At 36.9% G+C, this 19267-nt stretch overlaps 2 protein-coding genes across 2 annotated transcripts in view; both read right to left on the reverse strand.

Annotated features, from left to right (window-relative positions):
* prkra (protein kinase, interferon-inducible double stranded RNA dependent activator) lies at positions 1-8600 on the reverse strand. The gene is made up of 8 exons (XM_037790338.1): positions 8256-8600; positions 4872-5047; positions 4270-4351; positions 3034-3112; positions 2632-2749; positions 2441-2535; positions 2133-2295; positions 1-1092 (listed from the first exon to the last, which is right to left on the reverse strand). The coding sequence occupies exons 1-8, from the start codon at positions 8312-8314 to the stop codon at positions 935-937; spliced, it is 930 nt and encodes a 309-aa protein (XP_037646266.1). The 5' UTR covers positions 8315-8600; the 3' UTR covers positions 1-934.
* A 1906-nt stretch (positions 8601-10506) lies between these two features.
* casp10 (caspase 10, apoptosis-related cysteine peptidase) overlaps positions 10507-19267 on the reverse strand; it is an 8911-nt gene continuing 150 nt past the window's right edge. Inside the window, exons 2-13 of the mRNA XM_037790337.1 lie at positions 17199-17487; positions 15699-15804; positions 15316-15451; positions 14621-14688; positions 14455-14503; positions 14004-14026; positions 13889-13919; positions 13720-13812; positions 13500-13588; positions 12648-12768; positions 12037-12532; positions 10507-11262 (exon numbers count right to left, since the gene is read on the reverse strand). Coding sequence (XP_037646265.1) covers positions 11091-11262; positions 12037-12532; positions 12648-12768; positions 13500-13588; positions 13720-13812; positions 13889-13919; positions 14004-14026; positions 14455-14503; positions 14621-14688; positions 15316-15451; positions 15699-15804; positions 17199-17479 — 1665 coding nt within the window. The 5' untranslated portion in view covers positions 17480-17487 and the 3' untranslated portion in view covers positions 10507-11090. The remainder of the gene's footprint in view (positions 11263-12036; positions 12533-12647; positions 12769-13499; positions 13589-13719; positions 13813-13888; positions 13920-14003; positions 14027-14454; positions 14504-14620; positions 14689-15315; positions 15452-15698; positions 15805-17198; positions 17488-19267) is intronic.

Raw genomic sequence — 19267 nt, forward strand, 5'->3', positions numbered from 1 at the left:
TTAACATTTAGTGTTTGGGTTTATTTTCAGGATTCATACACGTTGTTGTTGTTGCTGCTCTCCACCATGGATCCATTCATACAGCAGAGAACAGCAGTCAGTAAATGTATTAAATATATCACACGATACTATGAGGCACACTGCAAAAAAAATGGCAACAAACCAGCATGATGGGAATATGAATTAACCAGATACAGACGGCAGGGGTTGTACTGTAGATTGCTTACGGACAGATGGGAGATTGCAAGTAGGGAAAAAAAACTAATTGGACCTATCTGTGGATCAAAATGCAGACCATCCTTTCAAATATAACAAGTCAAAATAATCTCTCTTTTACAATTCACTTTCATTATAGAGTTTAACAGAAAGGCTGAAGCAAATCAAAAGTTTAAGATCATCTATTGGCTCAATACAGCTCAATATATTGCTACAGGGGGGGAAACTGGAATAAAAAGAATAAATTAGGACAACTGGAACCTAAAAACATCTGCATCCTGACTAAAAAAGGAGGCAAACATTCCCATTAAAACACAAAACAAGTGGATAAATACAGTTTAAACTAAACATGTAAAAAGGTAATGTGGAAGTGCTTCATATTATTCACTGTTCCTATCTCATTTACACATGTACATTTGCTTAAATACAGTACATCTCAAGTAAAACATGATGGTAATCTAACAACCTGAAGACAACATTTCATTTATAGTTGATTGTTAATATTGAGTCACCTCACAAATACTGCTCTATAGTTGCCTGATTCAAGTCAATGTACGTTGAGTTATTGTTGCATCTGCTTTGTGATAATTATAAAAATATACCTTGACCTCATATCGTCCACTGGCAGGAAGATTAGTGGGAGGAACGACCGACAGCCTCATCATGACTGCACATCAGCTGATATAATGTGACAAGACAGGTGAGGCAGATGCTGGTTTTACTTGGTGGAGGCCATGATCTTGATGTACTGGAGGGCGCTGTGTGCTGCGTCGTTGTGAGCGTTGCTACAGGAAATGCCGGTGCCGTGGCACACGGTGACCGGGGAGGTGGACAGCTCCGCCAGGCACTGGTACTGGCCGTTCACCGTCAGCTCATCTGCAAAATACAGCAGCACACTTTACAACATGACACGGACGACAAAATGTACAATACAGTGTTCTCTTTGGGTGCTTTCCATTCAGCTAATTATGATTCTTCCCGTCCTCCAGACCAGATGATCGATCGAGATCTGCCATCATGGAGGATGTTTCAAACCACATTTTTGATACTATTTATCAGAATCTGATTCAATTGCCAAGTGCATGTGCACATACAGGGAATTTGACTCTTGTTTACTTACACAGAAATACAATTAACGGCTAGCAAAATGGACAACAAAGCTGGACAATGTATTTATAGTCCGTAATTATCTCTTGTATAGTAGTTTTCATTGTTAGTGGCATGTAATCCAACAACACTGACATTTTATCTCATTGATATCATCCACAGTGTTCCCTGTTCACTGATCTACAGCCCTATCAGAGCTGTAATAAGTTACTGCTAATGCAAAACTCAACATTTCCTACAGCCGCTGCGTCACATTACGCTTTAATTTGTGCACTGTGAAACCGAACCAGACTTAATAGAAAACAAACCAAAAGTATCAAATTCACTATGATTCAGACGAGCCAAACAGAATATAGCTTGTGAAAGCGCCCTAAAACAATCATGTTTGTTTCTTCTTGCTCTGTTCCAAGTGCAACTTGGGTCATTTGGGGAAAAAAAGAGAAAGACTGTCCGAACATTTGTTCTCCACAGCTGTGGTTAAAATGAGTCCTACAATATCAGCCTGAGCCTGAAAAAGACAGTACCTGCAGCTTTTTAAAAACAAATTATAGATATCATTTAAAGTATTTATAGCTGGTTTTATTAATCCCTCACATCTCTTTTGTTATTTCAGTAATAGATTCATTTTAACTGGCTACTGGTGTTTTTTTTCTATCATCTCTAATCAGTGATGAATCAGTATTGGAATATGTCATATGTCAGTCATATGGCACCAGGGGTTTTCCTTTTAAGCTGACCCAATCGAGAGAAGGAAAGCACCCTGTATCTTAGCAACCCAAGCAACACTAGTGCAGTGTGTGTTTTCTTACCAATATCGAAGTATGTGACCTCAAAGCCCTGCTCCTTGGACAGCTCCAACATCATCTGAATATAATCTGTGTTGGGAATGCTCAGCGGGTTTCTTCTCAGTAAAGATATACTCTCCGATGATGAGTTCCTCAAGTTCTCAAATCGGACGCTTGGTTTAGGAGTCTGAAAAATTTAAAATAAAAAAAAAAGTAAGTAACACAAAAAACATGACACAATTTAAAGACTTTTAACTTTAAGAAGGTGAACTAAGAAATGTTGCAACTGCGTCCAGTGGTCACTTCACGAAGGAGAGAAATATTTGGCGTACCCATGTGATTTCAGAACAGCCTGATAGACTTTGAAGCTTTGACACCATTTTCTCTGCAGCTGCCTTTTTTGCCGCCTTTTTTGAATTTCCTAAAGCTGTCGAAACACGAGACAAGAGAGATTAAGAACAGGATGAACAACAACACAAAGCTGTTTAAAAGATTTTACATGAACGTCTCAAAAACACTCTACCTTTCTCTGACAGGGACTCCATTCGACAAGTAACAGTGAATTCTCTCTTGTGTGGCGGACCAGCCTCCATTAAAACTGTGTACTCGGGAAGACGCCATCCTCTCTGCAATGCTAACTCCTGTAATGAAAAATAAGAGAAAGTAACGAGGACAAAGACAAACAGAGTTAGTACTTTATTTCAGAACACTTATTGTGCATATGATAAAAGGATATATTTCTATTACTACACGCCACTCTCAATTACAGTTTAGTAAACGCACCCAATTTTTAATATGTGGAAGAAAATAAATATATAAAGCTTTCCCTACTTGTGTTTTTTACTCTTCAATCGGAAAATCTTCAAAGATTTGCTCATAAACAATTAAACAGACAAGACACGTGCAACACACATGATTTACACACCTGCAGTATCCCCACTGAGTTGGGATGATTGTTTGTTTCTGCTACAACACCGTTGCTCTCAGACTTCACAGGAACAATCCTGTTGGGAATTACATCAAAGTCAACACTCAACACTCACTGCCAGCTGGCAGATAAACAGTCTCATGTATGTACTGCAAGAACGCATTGCTAAAAAGGGGTAGAGAATGGGGTCGTGACGTGAGCGGCAGTGAGCAACGCAAGGCATTGTTGTATTTTAGGACACGGATTGGAAGCTACAGTGACGTTGTTGCCCACTCTCTATTAAAGGCCCTGACACACCAAGCGAACGGTCAGCCATCGGAAAGTTTTGGGCCGTCGGTGAGTGTCTGTCGGCCTAGTTTCTTCGGTGTGTCTCGCACCGAGGGCTCTAGTTTGCCCGTGTCGGAGGCTTTTCAGCTGATTCAGCAGGTTGAATCGTTGGTGGAGCCCATCGGGGAGAGAAATCCCTCCGATTGGCTGTTCAGCTTAAACAAATCAGCGCACGAGAAGAGAAATGGACATGAGGAAAGCAAGCCAACGAGTAAAGTCAAGAGGGCACACACAGAAGGCTCTTCTCATCTGATCATTCCAATATACGGATATTTTCACAACGACATAGCCATCTGGAATGAAGCTATGTGGCGAGTGAGAGTGGTGTGAAAATGGTCGGCAGACGCCGCTTTATTTCATGTACGTATCATAACAGCAGCTGTATATCCGCAGTACTCTGTCTTCCTGTTTCCTTTTTTGAATGACGAATACAGACTACCGCCACCTGCTGGTGTGGAGAGTTAATTCATCTCACGCACATCAGTGCTAACTGGCCATCGGCTGTCGTCTTTGCGGTGTGTTCGAGTGCAAATTTTTGGCCAAGACACAGGCGATCTGAGGCGACGCAACTAGTGTCCTTCATCGCCGTTAGTTCTTTGATGTCGATTTGGCGTGTCTGGGCCTCAAGAGACAAGGTTTTGGCATCCTCGACTTAGGGCTGCCACTGATGGTTATTTTCATTATCGACTAATCTGCCGATTATTTCCTCAATTAATTATCTCAGAAAGTTTTGAAATATACCATTATAATTTACCAAAGCCCAAGCTGATATAAAATTAAAAAAAACAGTTCACTATCATATAATACAAATATTCACATTTGAACAAAATGCAATTTAAAAAAAATGAAATTAAAATAACTGTTGCCAATCAATTTTATTTCAATAATGATTCCAGCTCTACTCACATTGTTCCAGCGTCTATCTGCAGAATATTCAGGGCAGACTCTGCAGCCTGGTGTTTAGCAGCCTTTTTACTAGGACCTTGACCTGAAACAAAATACAATCACGCACGCACACACACATACACACACACAACACTACAGATTATGTAATACATGACAAATAATATTTTACAGTCAGATAGAAAAACACTATAACCTCAAGTCACTTAGCCACTCATAATGGCTAAAATAAATACAAAAATATGGTGTCTTGTATTCCAGAAAATAAAAGTCAACCTTGGAGGCTACTGGAAAGGACATATAGAACAACACTGAGACAAATGTGTCCCTTTTCAAGAGCATACTGTTGTTTGAAGATGTCAATTGTGAAGACTCATCACCGAAGTGAGATACCTTAATTTAAAAAACAAGGCATATAGAGGATATATTTAAGAGTATACTGCAGCAACACACACAACTGATGACAAAGCAGAAGTGACAAATAATACGTTGCAGGCTGGAGTGTTCTTTCTGAATTATCAGCATATCATTTTCACCTCGAATAAAAAGGCTTCATCCAGTGACGGGCAGTTCTCAGCGCAGCAGGAGGCGGGACTGTAACTGACCTGTGCAGTTAACTTCTCCGATTTTCACACTGAAGACGAAGCTGGGCTGGTGAGCCTCTCCTTCAGCCTTTTCCATCACATACACAGGGAGGTTGCCACTTTTGGTGCCATATTCATGCAGGACTTGTATAGGTGTCTTTCCGGGGTTGATCCTCTGCGATTCTTGTGAATTCAAGCTGTATTGAACAAACATCCACAAACAGTTAACCAAGACCATATTAACTGGGTGGTTGCCATTAGATGGCTGCAGTATACATCTGAGCTGCAAATCAGACCGCAAACAACGAATACAAACGGCAAAACCAATTTACAGTATTTAGATGCCAGATAATTATTATTTTTTTAAATATAGATCTTTCCAAAGATATTGATGGCTTCATTAAGTAGCTTCTTATTAAGGCTCACTGACAAAAAACTACTGCATAACGTGATACTGCAACAGCCTCTGAGTTTGAGTCACTGATCACATTACATCTAATGAAACTATCACAAGACCCTCGAAAAGTCTCAGTTTGTTATCAATATACACCCAGTGACCAGAAAAGATAGAGACCTCTTGTACAATGTAATTAGGTCTGTCCTCAACCAAAGAAATCTTAGTCGACTAACTCTCATACGATTTTGTCGGCTAATCGATTAGCTGATTTCATCAACAGATCTGTAAAACTGAGTTTCTCAACAAAGAATCACACAAAAGCACCACTTTAAATCTTGTGTTTACCAGAGATGTGCTCATAAGTTTTCAGTCATTCAGCATGAAAAAAGCATAAAAAACGACTAATCGACTAAATAAATCTTAGTCGTTTAAGACCAAAATAAACCCAGTAATGAATTTGGAAATGCGCGTCTTGTAAAAGGAGGTAGACATAACTTTACAAACATCTTTAAATATAATACAGTCCATTGCAACCTTATAAAAAAATTAATTAAATGATGATTCACAGAGGTAATACATATTGCAGGACTGTTGTACTGAATTGCACTACTGTACAGAGCTTTCTATTTTACTGCTCACCATATCACACATGTAGGCTGCACATCTTCTATTATGACTTACTGAAGTCCAGTCTGTCTAAATGTTCAGTTTTGTCACAGACTTGATAAACGTTTTGCAAGAGCTCAAAGCTGTCCTGCTGTGAAACTGACAAATACTCAAGGTCTTAACCTTTTCAAGTCCTCTCTGCACATATTTTGTATATCTGTAATACTGTAGACTTGTGAGAATTTTTCACAATGTAGTGCTCTAATGTTAAAAACAGGGATGTCATGGCAAGTAAACAAAACATTGAAGGAGCTGGCGAAAAACAGTTTACATGTATATAAGCAGCAAGCACAGCGTCTGGTTCTTTAGTCTGTAAAGCATAATAATCATGTTAATTTCAAATTTAATCTGATTTGATCCGGTGTTTCTGATATAAAAGCTTTTAATATAATCACAAAATGTGCAACCACCATTAGGGCTGGTTGGAAGATATGGCCAAAACATCTTATCACAGTATTTTTCTTAGTTTTTGACGATTTAACAGTATTTGACAGGATTTCGTTTTCCAGTGCAAATTTCAATATGATATGACACAGGTCATTATGTTGTACAATTGTCATGGTGTTATTTAATTCAAAATGGTCTATTTTCTTTTATGTTTTTTAATACTAAAAAACATAAAAAAAGATTTTTTATTTACTTAAAAAAGTAAAATATTGTAGACGACGGGATAGCAAAAATCCATACCTTTACATGGACCTATGATGGTTTAGCTTCATATTCTTTATGCCTCCCAGCCCTAATCCACCATTCAATTTCATTACATTACATATGAAATATGAGCCTGACACTTTACTAACCACAGAAATGCTTCTGCACCAGTCCTCCTGCTCTTGCACATTTAGGCTGAACACTCACTAGCTGATGTTTAATTAATTGAGATCTGTTTGTGGTTGCTGTGTGGTGGACAATGGGACTAATGGGCCTAAAATTAGTTTTCTGCTATCTAGGAAAGTATTGCTGAAAGTAAAGCTTTTTTTTTTCAGAAAACCCCTGCTCACACTAACACACCTCTCTTTAAATAAATAATCATTTTGAGAGGGGAATTAACAACAAACATATGTTATATGATATAATCAATCCAATTCAGACATCAAAACAAGTAAATATCAGAAAAAGAGAAAAGTAAAGAACTAATCATCCTGAAGACCTTTTAAGCCATTTTTTATGGAGTGGTCTGCTGGAGCAGCAGCATCTCGGCTGCTGAGAGGAAGAGACTAGACAGAGTAATCAGGAAGGCCAGCTCTGTCCTGGGATGCCCCCTCTGCACAGTGGAGGTGGTGGGAGAGAGGAGGAGGATGATGGCTAAGCTGTCATCCATGATGGAGAATGACTCCCACCCCATGCAGGACACCATCTCAGCACTGGAGAGCTCCTTCAGCGACAAGCTGCTCCACCCAAAGTGTGTGAAGGAGCACTATCACAGGTCCTTCCTTCCTGCAGCTGTCAGACTCCACAACCAGCAATGCTCCCAGTAGACCACAACCAGCACTGCTCCCAGTAGACCACAATCAGCACTGCTCCCAGTAGACCACAACCAGCACTGCTCCCAGTAGACCACAACCAGCACTGCTCCCAGTAGACCACAACCAGCACTGCTCCCAGTAGACCACAATCAGCACTGCTCCCAGTAGACCACAACCAGCACTGCTCCCAGTAGACCACAACCAGCACTGCTCCCAGTAGACCACAACCAGCACTGCTCCCAGTAGACCACAACCAGCACTGCTCCCAGTAGACCACAACCAGCACTGCTCCCAGTAGACCACAACCAGCAATGCTCCCAGTAGACCACTTACACTTACACACCAAAAAACTAAAAATAACCTGATATTTTCAGGTGGAATCTCATTCATTCATTCATTCATTCATTCATTCATTCATGCATTCATTCTCACTGTGCAATATCATTTTCCACTTGTGCAATTTTGTTAATAGTCTGTTTATTGTCAATACTGTATATACTGCTCCTATCTTTATACTTCCTTCTATTTAAATGGTTCATATTTTGTTACACTTTGTTTAGCTCTTTGTTTACTGTGTTATCTGATGCATCTTGTTTTTTTGCTGCTGTACACTGCACATGTCCTCACTGCAGGACTAATAAAGGAATATCTTATCTTATGCTATGATGCTGAATAGTAATAACAGTAGACCTTGTTCAACAAGATGTTTTGAGTAATCAGCTAGCAGTTAGCTCCTGTAACCTACCTGAGAAACTGCACAGTGTTTATTTTATCATAGCATAGTGAACTAATGTTATGTATTATTACTTCAATGTGGTCAACATGTTGTGGTATATTGTATATAATGTGTTAAACAGGTGTATTAAGTGAACAAACCTCGTGTCTGCGCTGGTGTTCGCTGCTGCTGGTGCTGGTTGATATCCTTCTTGAGACATGTTTATAATGTTTATACTGTTTATAATGTTTATAATGTTTAGTTCTGCTGGCTGATTAAAGGCGGTATTAAGGGTGAATCTCAGACACCACTTTGGTATATTTTCTGGGCGTCTAGTTTTGTTATTATTAAAGAATATGAAGCCTGATTAAAGCTAACAAGTCTTCATTGTAACCTGGAAAATACCGAATTTAATATCCTATCAACATCCGGGTCACCAGCGAGTCAACATGACGTCAGAGGGGTGCAGATTAAAAACACGTGTACCGCCTCCTGCTGGTGAGGAGGTCCAAGTGTCTGCCTCTTCTTCTTCTTCTCTTCTTCTCTCGGTTTCTGGCGGATCGCAACCAACTTTAAGGTGCATACCGCCACCTACTGTACAAGAGTGTGTAACATCATGTCATTTGCTCTTTACTCCTACTCTTAAATTCTATCCACCAATCCTGTGTCTCTTAACCTTCCTGTTGTCCTCGGGTGAAATTTGACCCGTTTTCAAACTTCATTATATCATAAATATGGTTTTCTTTCATCTAACTGCCCCAAAATAACATGAATGAAAGTAATTCATAATTTCTGGGGGGTTTTCTCAATCAAAAATTAGGTATAATTTCATGTAAATTAGGTTTATTGACCATAAATTAAAAAGAAAAAAGTTTAAAACTTGTGATAATGAGTTGGAAAGCAGTTGGCTAAAAAGGTGTCATTATGTGCTGCCATTGAAAATGTTTTATATTATAATATTTATAATATTGTCTGTGATAATCCCTCAACATTATGTTCCTCTGATACTAACTATAGTCAAAATAATTAGTAATTTCTGCTTTTTTTATTCAAAGATTAGGTGTAATTTCATGCAAATAATGTTTATTAACCATAAATTACGAAAAGAAAAGTGTAAAACTTGTGAAAATGAGTTGGAATGAATTTGCTACAAAGGTGTAATAGAATTGGGTGATAATTTTGGGTGATAATTTATACCGTATGCTTTATAAACCGTCAAACCAGACCAAAAGTTGCACGGTCAACAGGAAGACAACAGGAGGGTTAAGAACATTAATAATGCCTTCCTGGTGCCTTCAACCCCCTCACCCTCTGTTCCCAGTATCCCCATCAGATCCCAATCCCGTCCCTCCTCTCTGACTTGGTCCTGTAGTCTTTTTCTTTCAGCCTCATACTTTTTACATTGAATTAGGATATGCTCCACATTTTCTTTATCACCACAATCCCCACACTTGTCACTGTTCCTTTTCCCCATTAAAGCCAACGTGCCATTAAGACCTGCGTGATCCAGTCTGAGTCTTGTTATGATGATTTCTTCCCTTCTGTTCCTTTCTTTATACGTCTTTGTTATGACCGACTTTTGTATTTTCAAATATCTCCTTCCTTTCTGGTCCTCCTCCCATCTTTTCTGCCATATCTCAACTCCTTTCCTTTTAATCACAGCTTTTCCTTCTCCTTTCCCAAGTAGAACTGGTACTGTAATGTCTTTTTTGCAGTGAACTAAGTGTCTGCCTCACAGTTACTAGAGGGCTTTATGTTACTAGATTAGAGCCATATAGGTGGTTGCATAGGGCGCCATCTTCTGGGGGGTGCTGGTTGCAAACAAAAAAAAAATGTTAAAGAAAATTTCAAATAATGCCAGAGAGTGCCCTTTCTCATTTTCTGCATCGAGGTGAGAAAGAATGAAAGAAATACACTTTTCACCCCTGTAACTCTCTTTCTCACACTTTTTCATCTGCCCAGCTACACTTATTTGTTAATAGAAGAGTAAATAGTAGTGAAACTGACTAAACACTTATTAACCAGCATTATCATTGACCAATTGTTTATATTATATATTATTTATATTATAATCAATACAGTTATTTATGAAAGAAAATCTTAATTTTTGTCTTAAAACCATTGTATGTTTGATGTGTGTTGGGTTTATGGGGCTAGGGTTCTGGGGGGTTGAAACCTAACGCGAATTTTGCCTAGGGCACCAAAAGGGGTAGAGCCGACCCTGGTGCAGCCCTTACCTCTTATGTTACGTTTTGTGTTTTTGTGGTATTTTTGTGGTAATATGGTCATTTCAAGGTGTTCACTTAGAAGAGCTTCATTGAAGATTTGGCAAGTTATGAATGTAATAGACCGTGACAGAATATTTTTAAAGGGTCAAACTACATGCATATAAACAAACAGAATGAATAGAAATAGTTTATATACAATTTATTGTTTGATTGATAGAAAATTGCTGTTTTAACTGCTTACAAAATTTCATAGATTTCTGATGATTCTGATTTGTGATAACTGTGTGTACACAGTGATATTAAATGACAATGGCAACAATAATACCATCACATTTGGGAGAATATACTTACAAATGGTGGCTGTACCAGGAATATCTGGATAATAACATCAGTGCAATATAAAAAGATGTTGGTTGTTGCATTTACTCCTGTATCAATATATTGTGCATGATTAGTTCAATCAGGACATTAAAGTTCAACATCAAACATCATGTAAAAACGTGATGCTGTAAACAGAGGAAGGGAGTTGAACTTGTGTTTACGCTGTATGTATCATACCAGGTATAAAAATAAATGTAAACAAATTTAACTTCATCAATTATAGGTATGCTTACAATTCTTCATCAGCAAATGGAGCTGGTTCAGGTGTTGTTATGAAAATAAACACATTTGGATAGCATATTTAAAAGTGCGGACAGTAAATGTAATACAAAAACACTTGTGTGTAAGGGATCATATGATGAGTGAGTTGATCAAACAGGCGAAACATTATTTTCGTCGGTGCGACAGGCTGGGAGGAGGGGCCTTGGGGATCGGAAAGACCACTTTCTTCCTGAGTGAGAAGGTTGGTTGAGGCATCTGCTTTTTTACACCGGAGGAATCCGTCTTCTGGCTAACATCTGCATTCACTTTTGTCAGGATGGACACAAGGTCACAGCGACTGGGAAAAAAACAAAAGTTGATGTGAGTTAGTGAACTAAAAAACTATGAAAGTCACTTAAAATGATTTATTCTCCAACTTCACAGAAGTAACTAAAATGAATATTCAAATAATTTACTTCAAGTAAAAGTCACAATAACACACAATAAAAATAATGCAAAATATTACCAGATATATTTGTCTAATTACTAGTCAAAATATCATAACACTTAACATAGGACACAATATTAAGTGACAAAATATTACTTTTGAGCATTATAGTCTTATTCTGACACACAGCTTTTTCTAATACTAGTGAAATATAGCTCAAAATGAGTTTTCCCAGCTAATTTCAAGATATATTTTTTTATCTTGAAAGGCCTACATATTACATCTATTTCAAGAAATCTCACCAAGAGAATTTTCACTTGTTCCATTGGCAGACTTTTTTTACTAATATAAGCAAAAACACCTTGTATTCATTGTTTTTTAAAACTTATTTTTAGAGCAGCTTTTTATATGTATTAATATGTAAGCGTTACTTTAATTTTGTAGTTAATCAATGTGGAGCTAATTTAAACTATTTCACATACTATTGGATAGTCAAATATATGAAAGGTGTATTATGTATATGTTTTGTATGTAAAATCTGTCAAATAGATGAAGTAAAAAGTACAATATTTACTACTGAAACTAATAGTCAGGATATGAAAATTGTACTTAAATATAATTGTACTTTCCAGCACTGAAAAAAATCCCATCATCCAACAATATCTGATATTTTGCTTTACTAACCTTGGAACCATCTGGACAAGGTTTCGGCACAATGACTGAATAAACCACGTGCCATTTTTCGTCTCTCTGTAAGAGACGAAAGAAGGAACTGTGGCCATTCCCAGCAGGAAGTCTGCATCAGACGGGATGGACTCAGATCTAACAGCATCGCTGCAAACAGGACTGCGTGCAGGACCATCAGCCTCGATGTGGACGGCCGTCTGCGCGCCGGTGCCCTGGCAGGCCTGGATGAAAAACAGCTTGGGTTTCTCTGCCAAAGAGGCACACTTTACTCCGTTGACGGGTTCCTTCAGCTCTTCAATCTTGACGGTGAGGCCGTCCACGCCGTACACTACTCCCTCCTGGCCGTGGCTGAGAACGCAACACACCAGACAGTCCACCTGACTGTGGTCTCCGCTGCCGAGCTCCCGAAACGCAGACAGAATGTCCTCCCTCTTACAGTCCCTCCGTATAACTACCTCAAAGCCAAGCCACGTAAACACTTTCCGCAGACACTCTGGAAGACACACAGATACATGTAAATACAAACATGCAGCAACCTGCCTGAATGCAGACAGAGCACCAGTATGGAACCAGCTTTCATTTGAGATTTCAAAATTAATTGAGCATACCTTCATCCATCATGGTCCCCATCCTCTCCCCGAGAACTTTTTTGGATTTAGTGAAGTCGTTGTTGTTTACAATCAAGCAGATACCTCTCTTCGCTGCAGTCATGGGATATGTTCCCAAAACCTAAAAGGACAAATCAGTAACCCAAGACAGGATTCAGTATAATACCTGCACTTGTAATACAATAATGTACTTTTTTTGCCACAATTTTGCACATTCAAACTATAGCTTTAGTCAGCACAATAATTATAATTATAATAATACATTTTATTTATATAGCACCTTTCATAACATAAAATGCAGCTTAAAGTGCTTTACAAGGGAAACAAATCAATAACAATCAAAACAACAAAATAATATAATCGTAAAGAGATACAAAATAGGAAAGTACTATCAATAAATACAAGATGATAATGGTAAAAACAATTTTAAGATATAAAACCATAAAACAAGTATTAGAAATATATAATAAATATTAAATAATAACACTGATGTTAGAAAAGTTGGAATTAATTAAAAATATTTTTTTTAGCATATTCTTAAAGTGATTAACAGAAGTTGTGTTATTTGTGATGGGAGTTCGTTCCAATCCAAACCTTCGGTGCATAACAACAGAAGGCTGCTTCACCGTACTGTTTGTAAGTAATTTTTGGTACATTGAGCAAGCCAGCGCTAGACGACCTAAGGTAACGGTTTGGAACATGCTCAGAAAAGCAATCGGTGAGGTATGAAGGTGCTAAACCATTTAAGGCCTTAAAAACAAGTCAAATTTTACAGTAAAATCAATCCTCAAGAAAACAGTGCCACATTACTCCTTACACATGTACTTGTAAGAGAAATAATAAATCACATACCTCAGTGTTTGTGTTTGTAGTCTGAGACGTCTGCTTTTCAGAGGACGCCTTGTTTTCTTGAGACGGCAACTCCAAAACTTCAATCATCACTATGGGACGGACGGTCGCAGGGTGGAAGGGCAATAATTTTAGGGCATAGATGAAGAGACAAAAATCATATTTGAGTAATTAAAAGATCTGACATGTTGCTTCACCACAGCTTGACACAGAAACTACTTACTACTTTTAACGCTGCTTATTCCAGTGTTCAAATCACTCAGTCCGAGTGACAGGGCCCCACATTCATCTCCACCAGGAAACACATTTGGCACATCTAGGAAAGTGATACAAGAAGATTTAGAATAACTCCATCCACTGCACTTAAAAGATTTCATCAACGCAAGACTCACCCATAGAGGTGTTGGAAGTATTCATGGGAGACTGTGAGGGACACAGAGGAAATTCATCATTAAAGACACAAAGAAATTTCACAATTTATTTGTCATATAACTGACGTATTCTCACCTCGCCCAGTGGTCTGAATTCCTCTGAAAGGAAGGAAAAGGGTAATTTGGATAAATATTCTCAACAAAATGGCTAAAAATACAATATATGTTCAGTGTGAGTGCAATATAGCATTTGTATAGCATTATAATACGTAATATATAAAAATACAATATGTAAAGAAAGTAGGGGTTTTTTTTGTTTATTCTTTCTCATAATTATGAGACACTGTATCATATCTATGTGGAAAAAAAACACTTTATAATGAAAAGAAAAGTTAGGTGGTGGACTTAGAAATGGGCTTTCACAATTAAGATATTGATTATTTGAAAAATAAATTTACACCCACTCTAACAGAATGATATACATATACATACAAAAAAAAGCACTCTATGGTTCATTTATTTAACTATTTGAAATAAAGATATACTATAACATCGTGATCCAAAATTATCTTAAGAGGTCTTTTTACCTGGAATTTCACATGAGAAAGTCCTCTCAGAAGTAAAAGATTGAGGGCCCTGATAATGAACACAGAAAAAAACCCACGTTGAAGTAAATACTACTACTGCAGAAAGAATCAGTAACATGGCGTGTGACACTGCAGGTCAATGCGGCAATAATATCATGGTACGTACCGGGTTAGAAGGGGTCGACATAGACCTTGCTCGACCTGTTTCTTGAGCTGCAGGACTGGTGTGAGCTACTGCAGTTAAAAATGACACAAGTAAACCAATAGTAACGTGATTTACAGACAGATTGATCAGCAAATATTCAACTTATATGGAAGTGAAATATTAATTACAGTATGTGCAGCAAGAGAGATGGACAGTATGAACATCATTTCATGTGTACACATGTTGTGGGGACATACATCTGTTCACGGTGGTTACTTCCTTTTTTATATGTGACTTATTCAGTCTCTCTTTCAAAGTCTCAAACCAGAGTGGATGATTGTTGAAACAGTGGAAAGACTAACAAAGACGGTTTAGATGAGTTTTATTTCGTTTCTGTCAAGTTTGAATGAAGTGTGTTTTACGACGATCAGCAAGGTAAAATGACTGTTTCTGTCAATTGAGTCTGGTAGGTGTGAGGAGAGTATATTAATTGTATGTTGTTTACGTTAATAAATTATAATAATTGTCCAAATCCCTGTTTATTTTATTCATTATATAATATATAACTCATATACCGGCGACCTACCGGTCACAAGCTCGCTTCTCTAACCTTTAGGCCACCACTTCCAATGTGAGTCAATGCAATGTCCCCTCAAGTGACGCCACTGCTGTTGTTATAAGTTAACATCTGCAATGATCATTTTACTGTAGCTTACCCGGTAGTGCTTTAAACTGGTTGATCTTGTCTCTCAGCATGGGACAGACTGACTGAATTATGGTCTCCAGTAAATGTAGATTAGTGTCACTGATGAGGTCCATGTGCTCCATCTCCAGGAAGACCTCCAGTGTAGACTGAAAAGTTAAGCAAATTTACACTTTATTTTACCATAAGGTAATATGATGCATATTTTATAGCAGTCAGATATAATTAACATAAAAAATTATTTTAAAAAAAATAATCTTTTTGAGAAAAATTGAACATGTCATGACGTTGTAGTTCTTTTTATAAAATATAATTTGTAAGTTTAACTACTTCTGTTTGCCTAAACACCATCTAACTCATGGGTTTCAAACACTGACACTCTGAAGATGCACTTACAACATTGTCCTCCAGTTTTCTACGTGGAAGCTCTTTGTTTAGCAAGAACTTCACATTTTTCAAGTCTTCATCAGTGATGTCCTCAGACAGGTCGTAGAGCAGCTTCCTGGAGTTACAGAAAAAGTATTAAAAGTAAGTAAAACAGGTCACTATAGTCACTATTCTGAAGTCATTTAGCAGTGAGGATACTCCTCTGATTAAGATCGTTTTCTATGTAGAGCTAAATACTAAGATTATTGATTAGTTGATCATTGAGAAAATTAATCAGTAACAATTGTTACAATTGTTTAATTGTTAAAGCCATATTTTAAGCAAAAATGCACCAACAAATATGTGGTTCCAGCCTCTCATATATAGTTTCTTACTCTTTTATTATAGTAAATTTAATATATTTGGGTTTGGATTGTTGGTTGTAGAAAAAAACTGGACTTTTTTACAAACAATTAATTGATTAATCAAGAAAATCATCAAGAAAATCATCAAAAATGTCCTCAAGAAAATCATCAAGAAAATCATCTGCGGAATCGTTAGTTGCAGCCCTACAGTAGTTCTTTGTAACATAAGGCTGTAACTATGCATCACATAATTAATGTAATTTAATAAATTCATATACCAGCATTTAGCTTGTGAAAAATAATCATATTGTTCTAGAAGGTTTATTATATTGTATTATTATGTATAATCATGGTGACTAAGAAACAGTAATTAACATGAATGAGTGAGTCACATCATGGCTGACACCTATGGGCTTGAATGAGGGTCATTAGGATTAAGAGTTTGTCAAATTATATTCAGAAATAATCAGAAATAGTCTCTTGTTGTATATTAGTAAACATGTAAAAGAAAACTCAAAAATTCAAGTTCTGTAGTGTGTTGAAAAGATTTTGGAATGTCTAAATAAAATGTGTCTTAATTACATATACAGTGAGGTTACACAAAGACTATAATAAGAAAAGAACTGTTTTAGTGTACATTACAGTACAGATTAAAGCAGAAAACTGTGTGTGAAAGTCAGCGCTCAAAGTTCCAACAGTGAAGTTGAACATTTACACTCATATTTAAGTTACAAGTCCTTATTTTGGCCCTGCTTTTGGCTGTAAAATCAGGGGCCAAAATTCATGATTGTATCTTAAATGTAGGGCTGCAACAATTATTTTCATTGTCAATTAATTTGTTGATTATTTTCTTGATTAATCAATTAGATTGGAATGTCAGAAAATATTTTTTTTTCTCAGTCTTTGTGTAACATCACCATTGATCTAATTTGTGCACAAATTTGTTTCCGACATTCTCAAATTTGTTTCTGCAGCTACAAATCTTTTCAACACAAACTTTCTCATGCAAAATGAGTTTTTGTTTTTTTTTACAAACATTGATATACAACAATAGACAGAATTATTCCTACACATGATTTCACAAGCTCAAAATTACTTTACTTAATTACTTATTTTTTCCATGCTTAATGATTTACTTAAAAACAGTAAAACGTAGACAGTCCACCTGTAAGGAGAGATGAGGCTTCCGGTTGTAGATGCTGGTTCAAAGAGCTGGAAGTCCCGGATCAGACGGGTGCGTTGGATGATGAGAAGAAGCTCAGTCAGCAGGTATGGTCGCTCAGCAGAGAGGTGGTCTTGATCCGCCAGACGAGAGAAGAGGTCACTGGCCATCTCCACTGAGTTCGGGTTTCGGCCCAGGAGGTCAGTGCAAAGAAATGCTAAAGCTTTCACCTCGTCCTTACGCAGGGCCTTCCCTACGTCTAAGAGGAGCTTCTGGAAATCCATGTTGTGTGCTAAATACGAGACACAAGATAGCTGTGTGATTTTTCTGCTGTGAAGTATTTAGGCCTAACAATTAACAGTATGTGGTACATCATGTCAGCTCTTTCCTCACAGATCACATCAGATAAAAATGTTCATAATACTGGATGGAATTCTGGAGGAGCTTTTGTGATTTGTTTTTTAGCCCTTAGCCAATTTATCTTCCATTTGCAACTGGTTTGACCTCTAGTTTTGGTACGTCTAGTCTATGTGTATATGTGTGCGTGAGAGAAAGCATGTTAGTTAGAGAAGAAAATTGTTTTTAGAGCCTATAGGAAAACAAATCTCATGAAGTTTCTTATCTCAAACAGTGGCATTATCACATCATTCAGCCAGACATACCGTCAGGATGAACAGGATATTTTTTGTCCGCTTCAACATACTCAACGTACTGTAGGCAACTACTTATATGTTAATATATAGCCTAAATATGTTTTAATATACACATGCACACAAATTTAATGGAGATTTTGCAGTTCGTACTCAGACAAGTGAGCTTTTTCAAAACCAACATGTCAGTTTTTTGTAACCCCTCATCTCTTCTCTGACATGATTTTGACAGATGATTTGCTACCACTACACTTCATAGTGATGTTTGTTCAAACAGAGATAGAGAGACTGAAGGCTCATCTGTCACTGGATTTAAATGAATGCCTCTGACTGCAGTAGATGCAGAAAAATAAAATAGGGTCCAGGTCCTAACATCTGTTATTAAAGGAATGTATACAAATAAGATGTGTCTTCTGATTAATCTAAAAATCTGTTAATTTTCCAGAGAAATGAGTAGCTTTGTGTAGTAATTCAACTTTTGGGGGGATTCTGCTCCTTTCACGCCTGCTGAACATGCTCAAAATTTCAAATAACTTCACCTAAAATCTAAAACAGTGCTGCTTTATGATACCTATAAAAAATACTACAATACATTTTAAAATATACAAATAAATCTAAAATATTTTTTTATTAGGGCCACATTGAGGGAAAAAACTAATAAATCTGAGATTACGAGAATAAAAACAGAAGTTTACATGAAAAAAGTTATAATATTACGAGAATAAAGTCATAATATTATAAATTAGTAATTTTACATGTTATTTTCTTTTTTTCTCGTAAAGTTACGACTTTATTCTCGTAATATTACAATTTTTTTTCTCGTAAAGTTATGACTTTATTCTCGTAATATTACGACTTTTTTCTCATAAACTAATGACTTTATTCTCGTAATATTACAACTTTTTTTCTCGTAAAGTTATGACTTTATTCTCGTAATATTACGACTTTTTTCTCATAAAGTTATGACTTTATTCTCATAAAATTACAACTTTTTTTCTCATAAAGTTATGACTTTATTCTCGTAATATTACGACTTTTTTCTCATAAACTAATGACTTTATTCTCGTAATATTACAACTTTTTTTATCATAAAGTTATGACTTTTTTCTCGTAATATTATGACTTTATTCTGTAAATCTCAGATGTTTTTTCCCTCAATGTGGCCCTAATACTCTGAAGTACATTTTCTCTTTGGCCCTCACTGCATTAGACTTATATACTATATACTTAGACTATAAACTGTGTTACCTTCATCACAATGCTCAAATGTTTGCCTAAAATGACTCTTTTGATAGTAAAGGTTGCTGACCCCTGCTCTGGCCTATGTGCGCGTGTGTGTGTGTGTGAGAGAGTAGAGAGGAAGTTAGAGAAGAAAGTTGTTTTTAGAGGAAAACTAATCTCATTAAACAGCCTGACATCCCA

The sequence above is a fragment of the Sebastes umbrosus genome, chromosome 13 (assembly GCF_015220745.1).
Source record: "Sebastes umbrosus isolate fSebUmb1 chromosome 13, fSebUmb1.pri, whole genome shotgun sequence".
Taxonomy (NCBI): Eukaryota; Metazoa; Chordata; class Actinopteri; order Perciformes; family Sebastidae; genus Sebastes; species Sebastes umbrosus.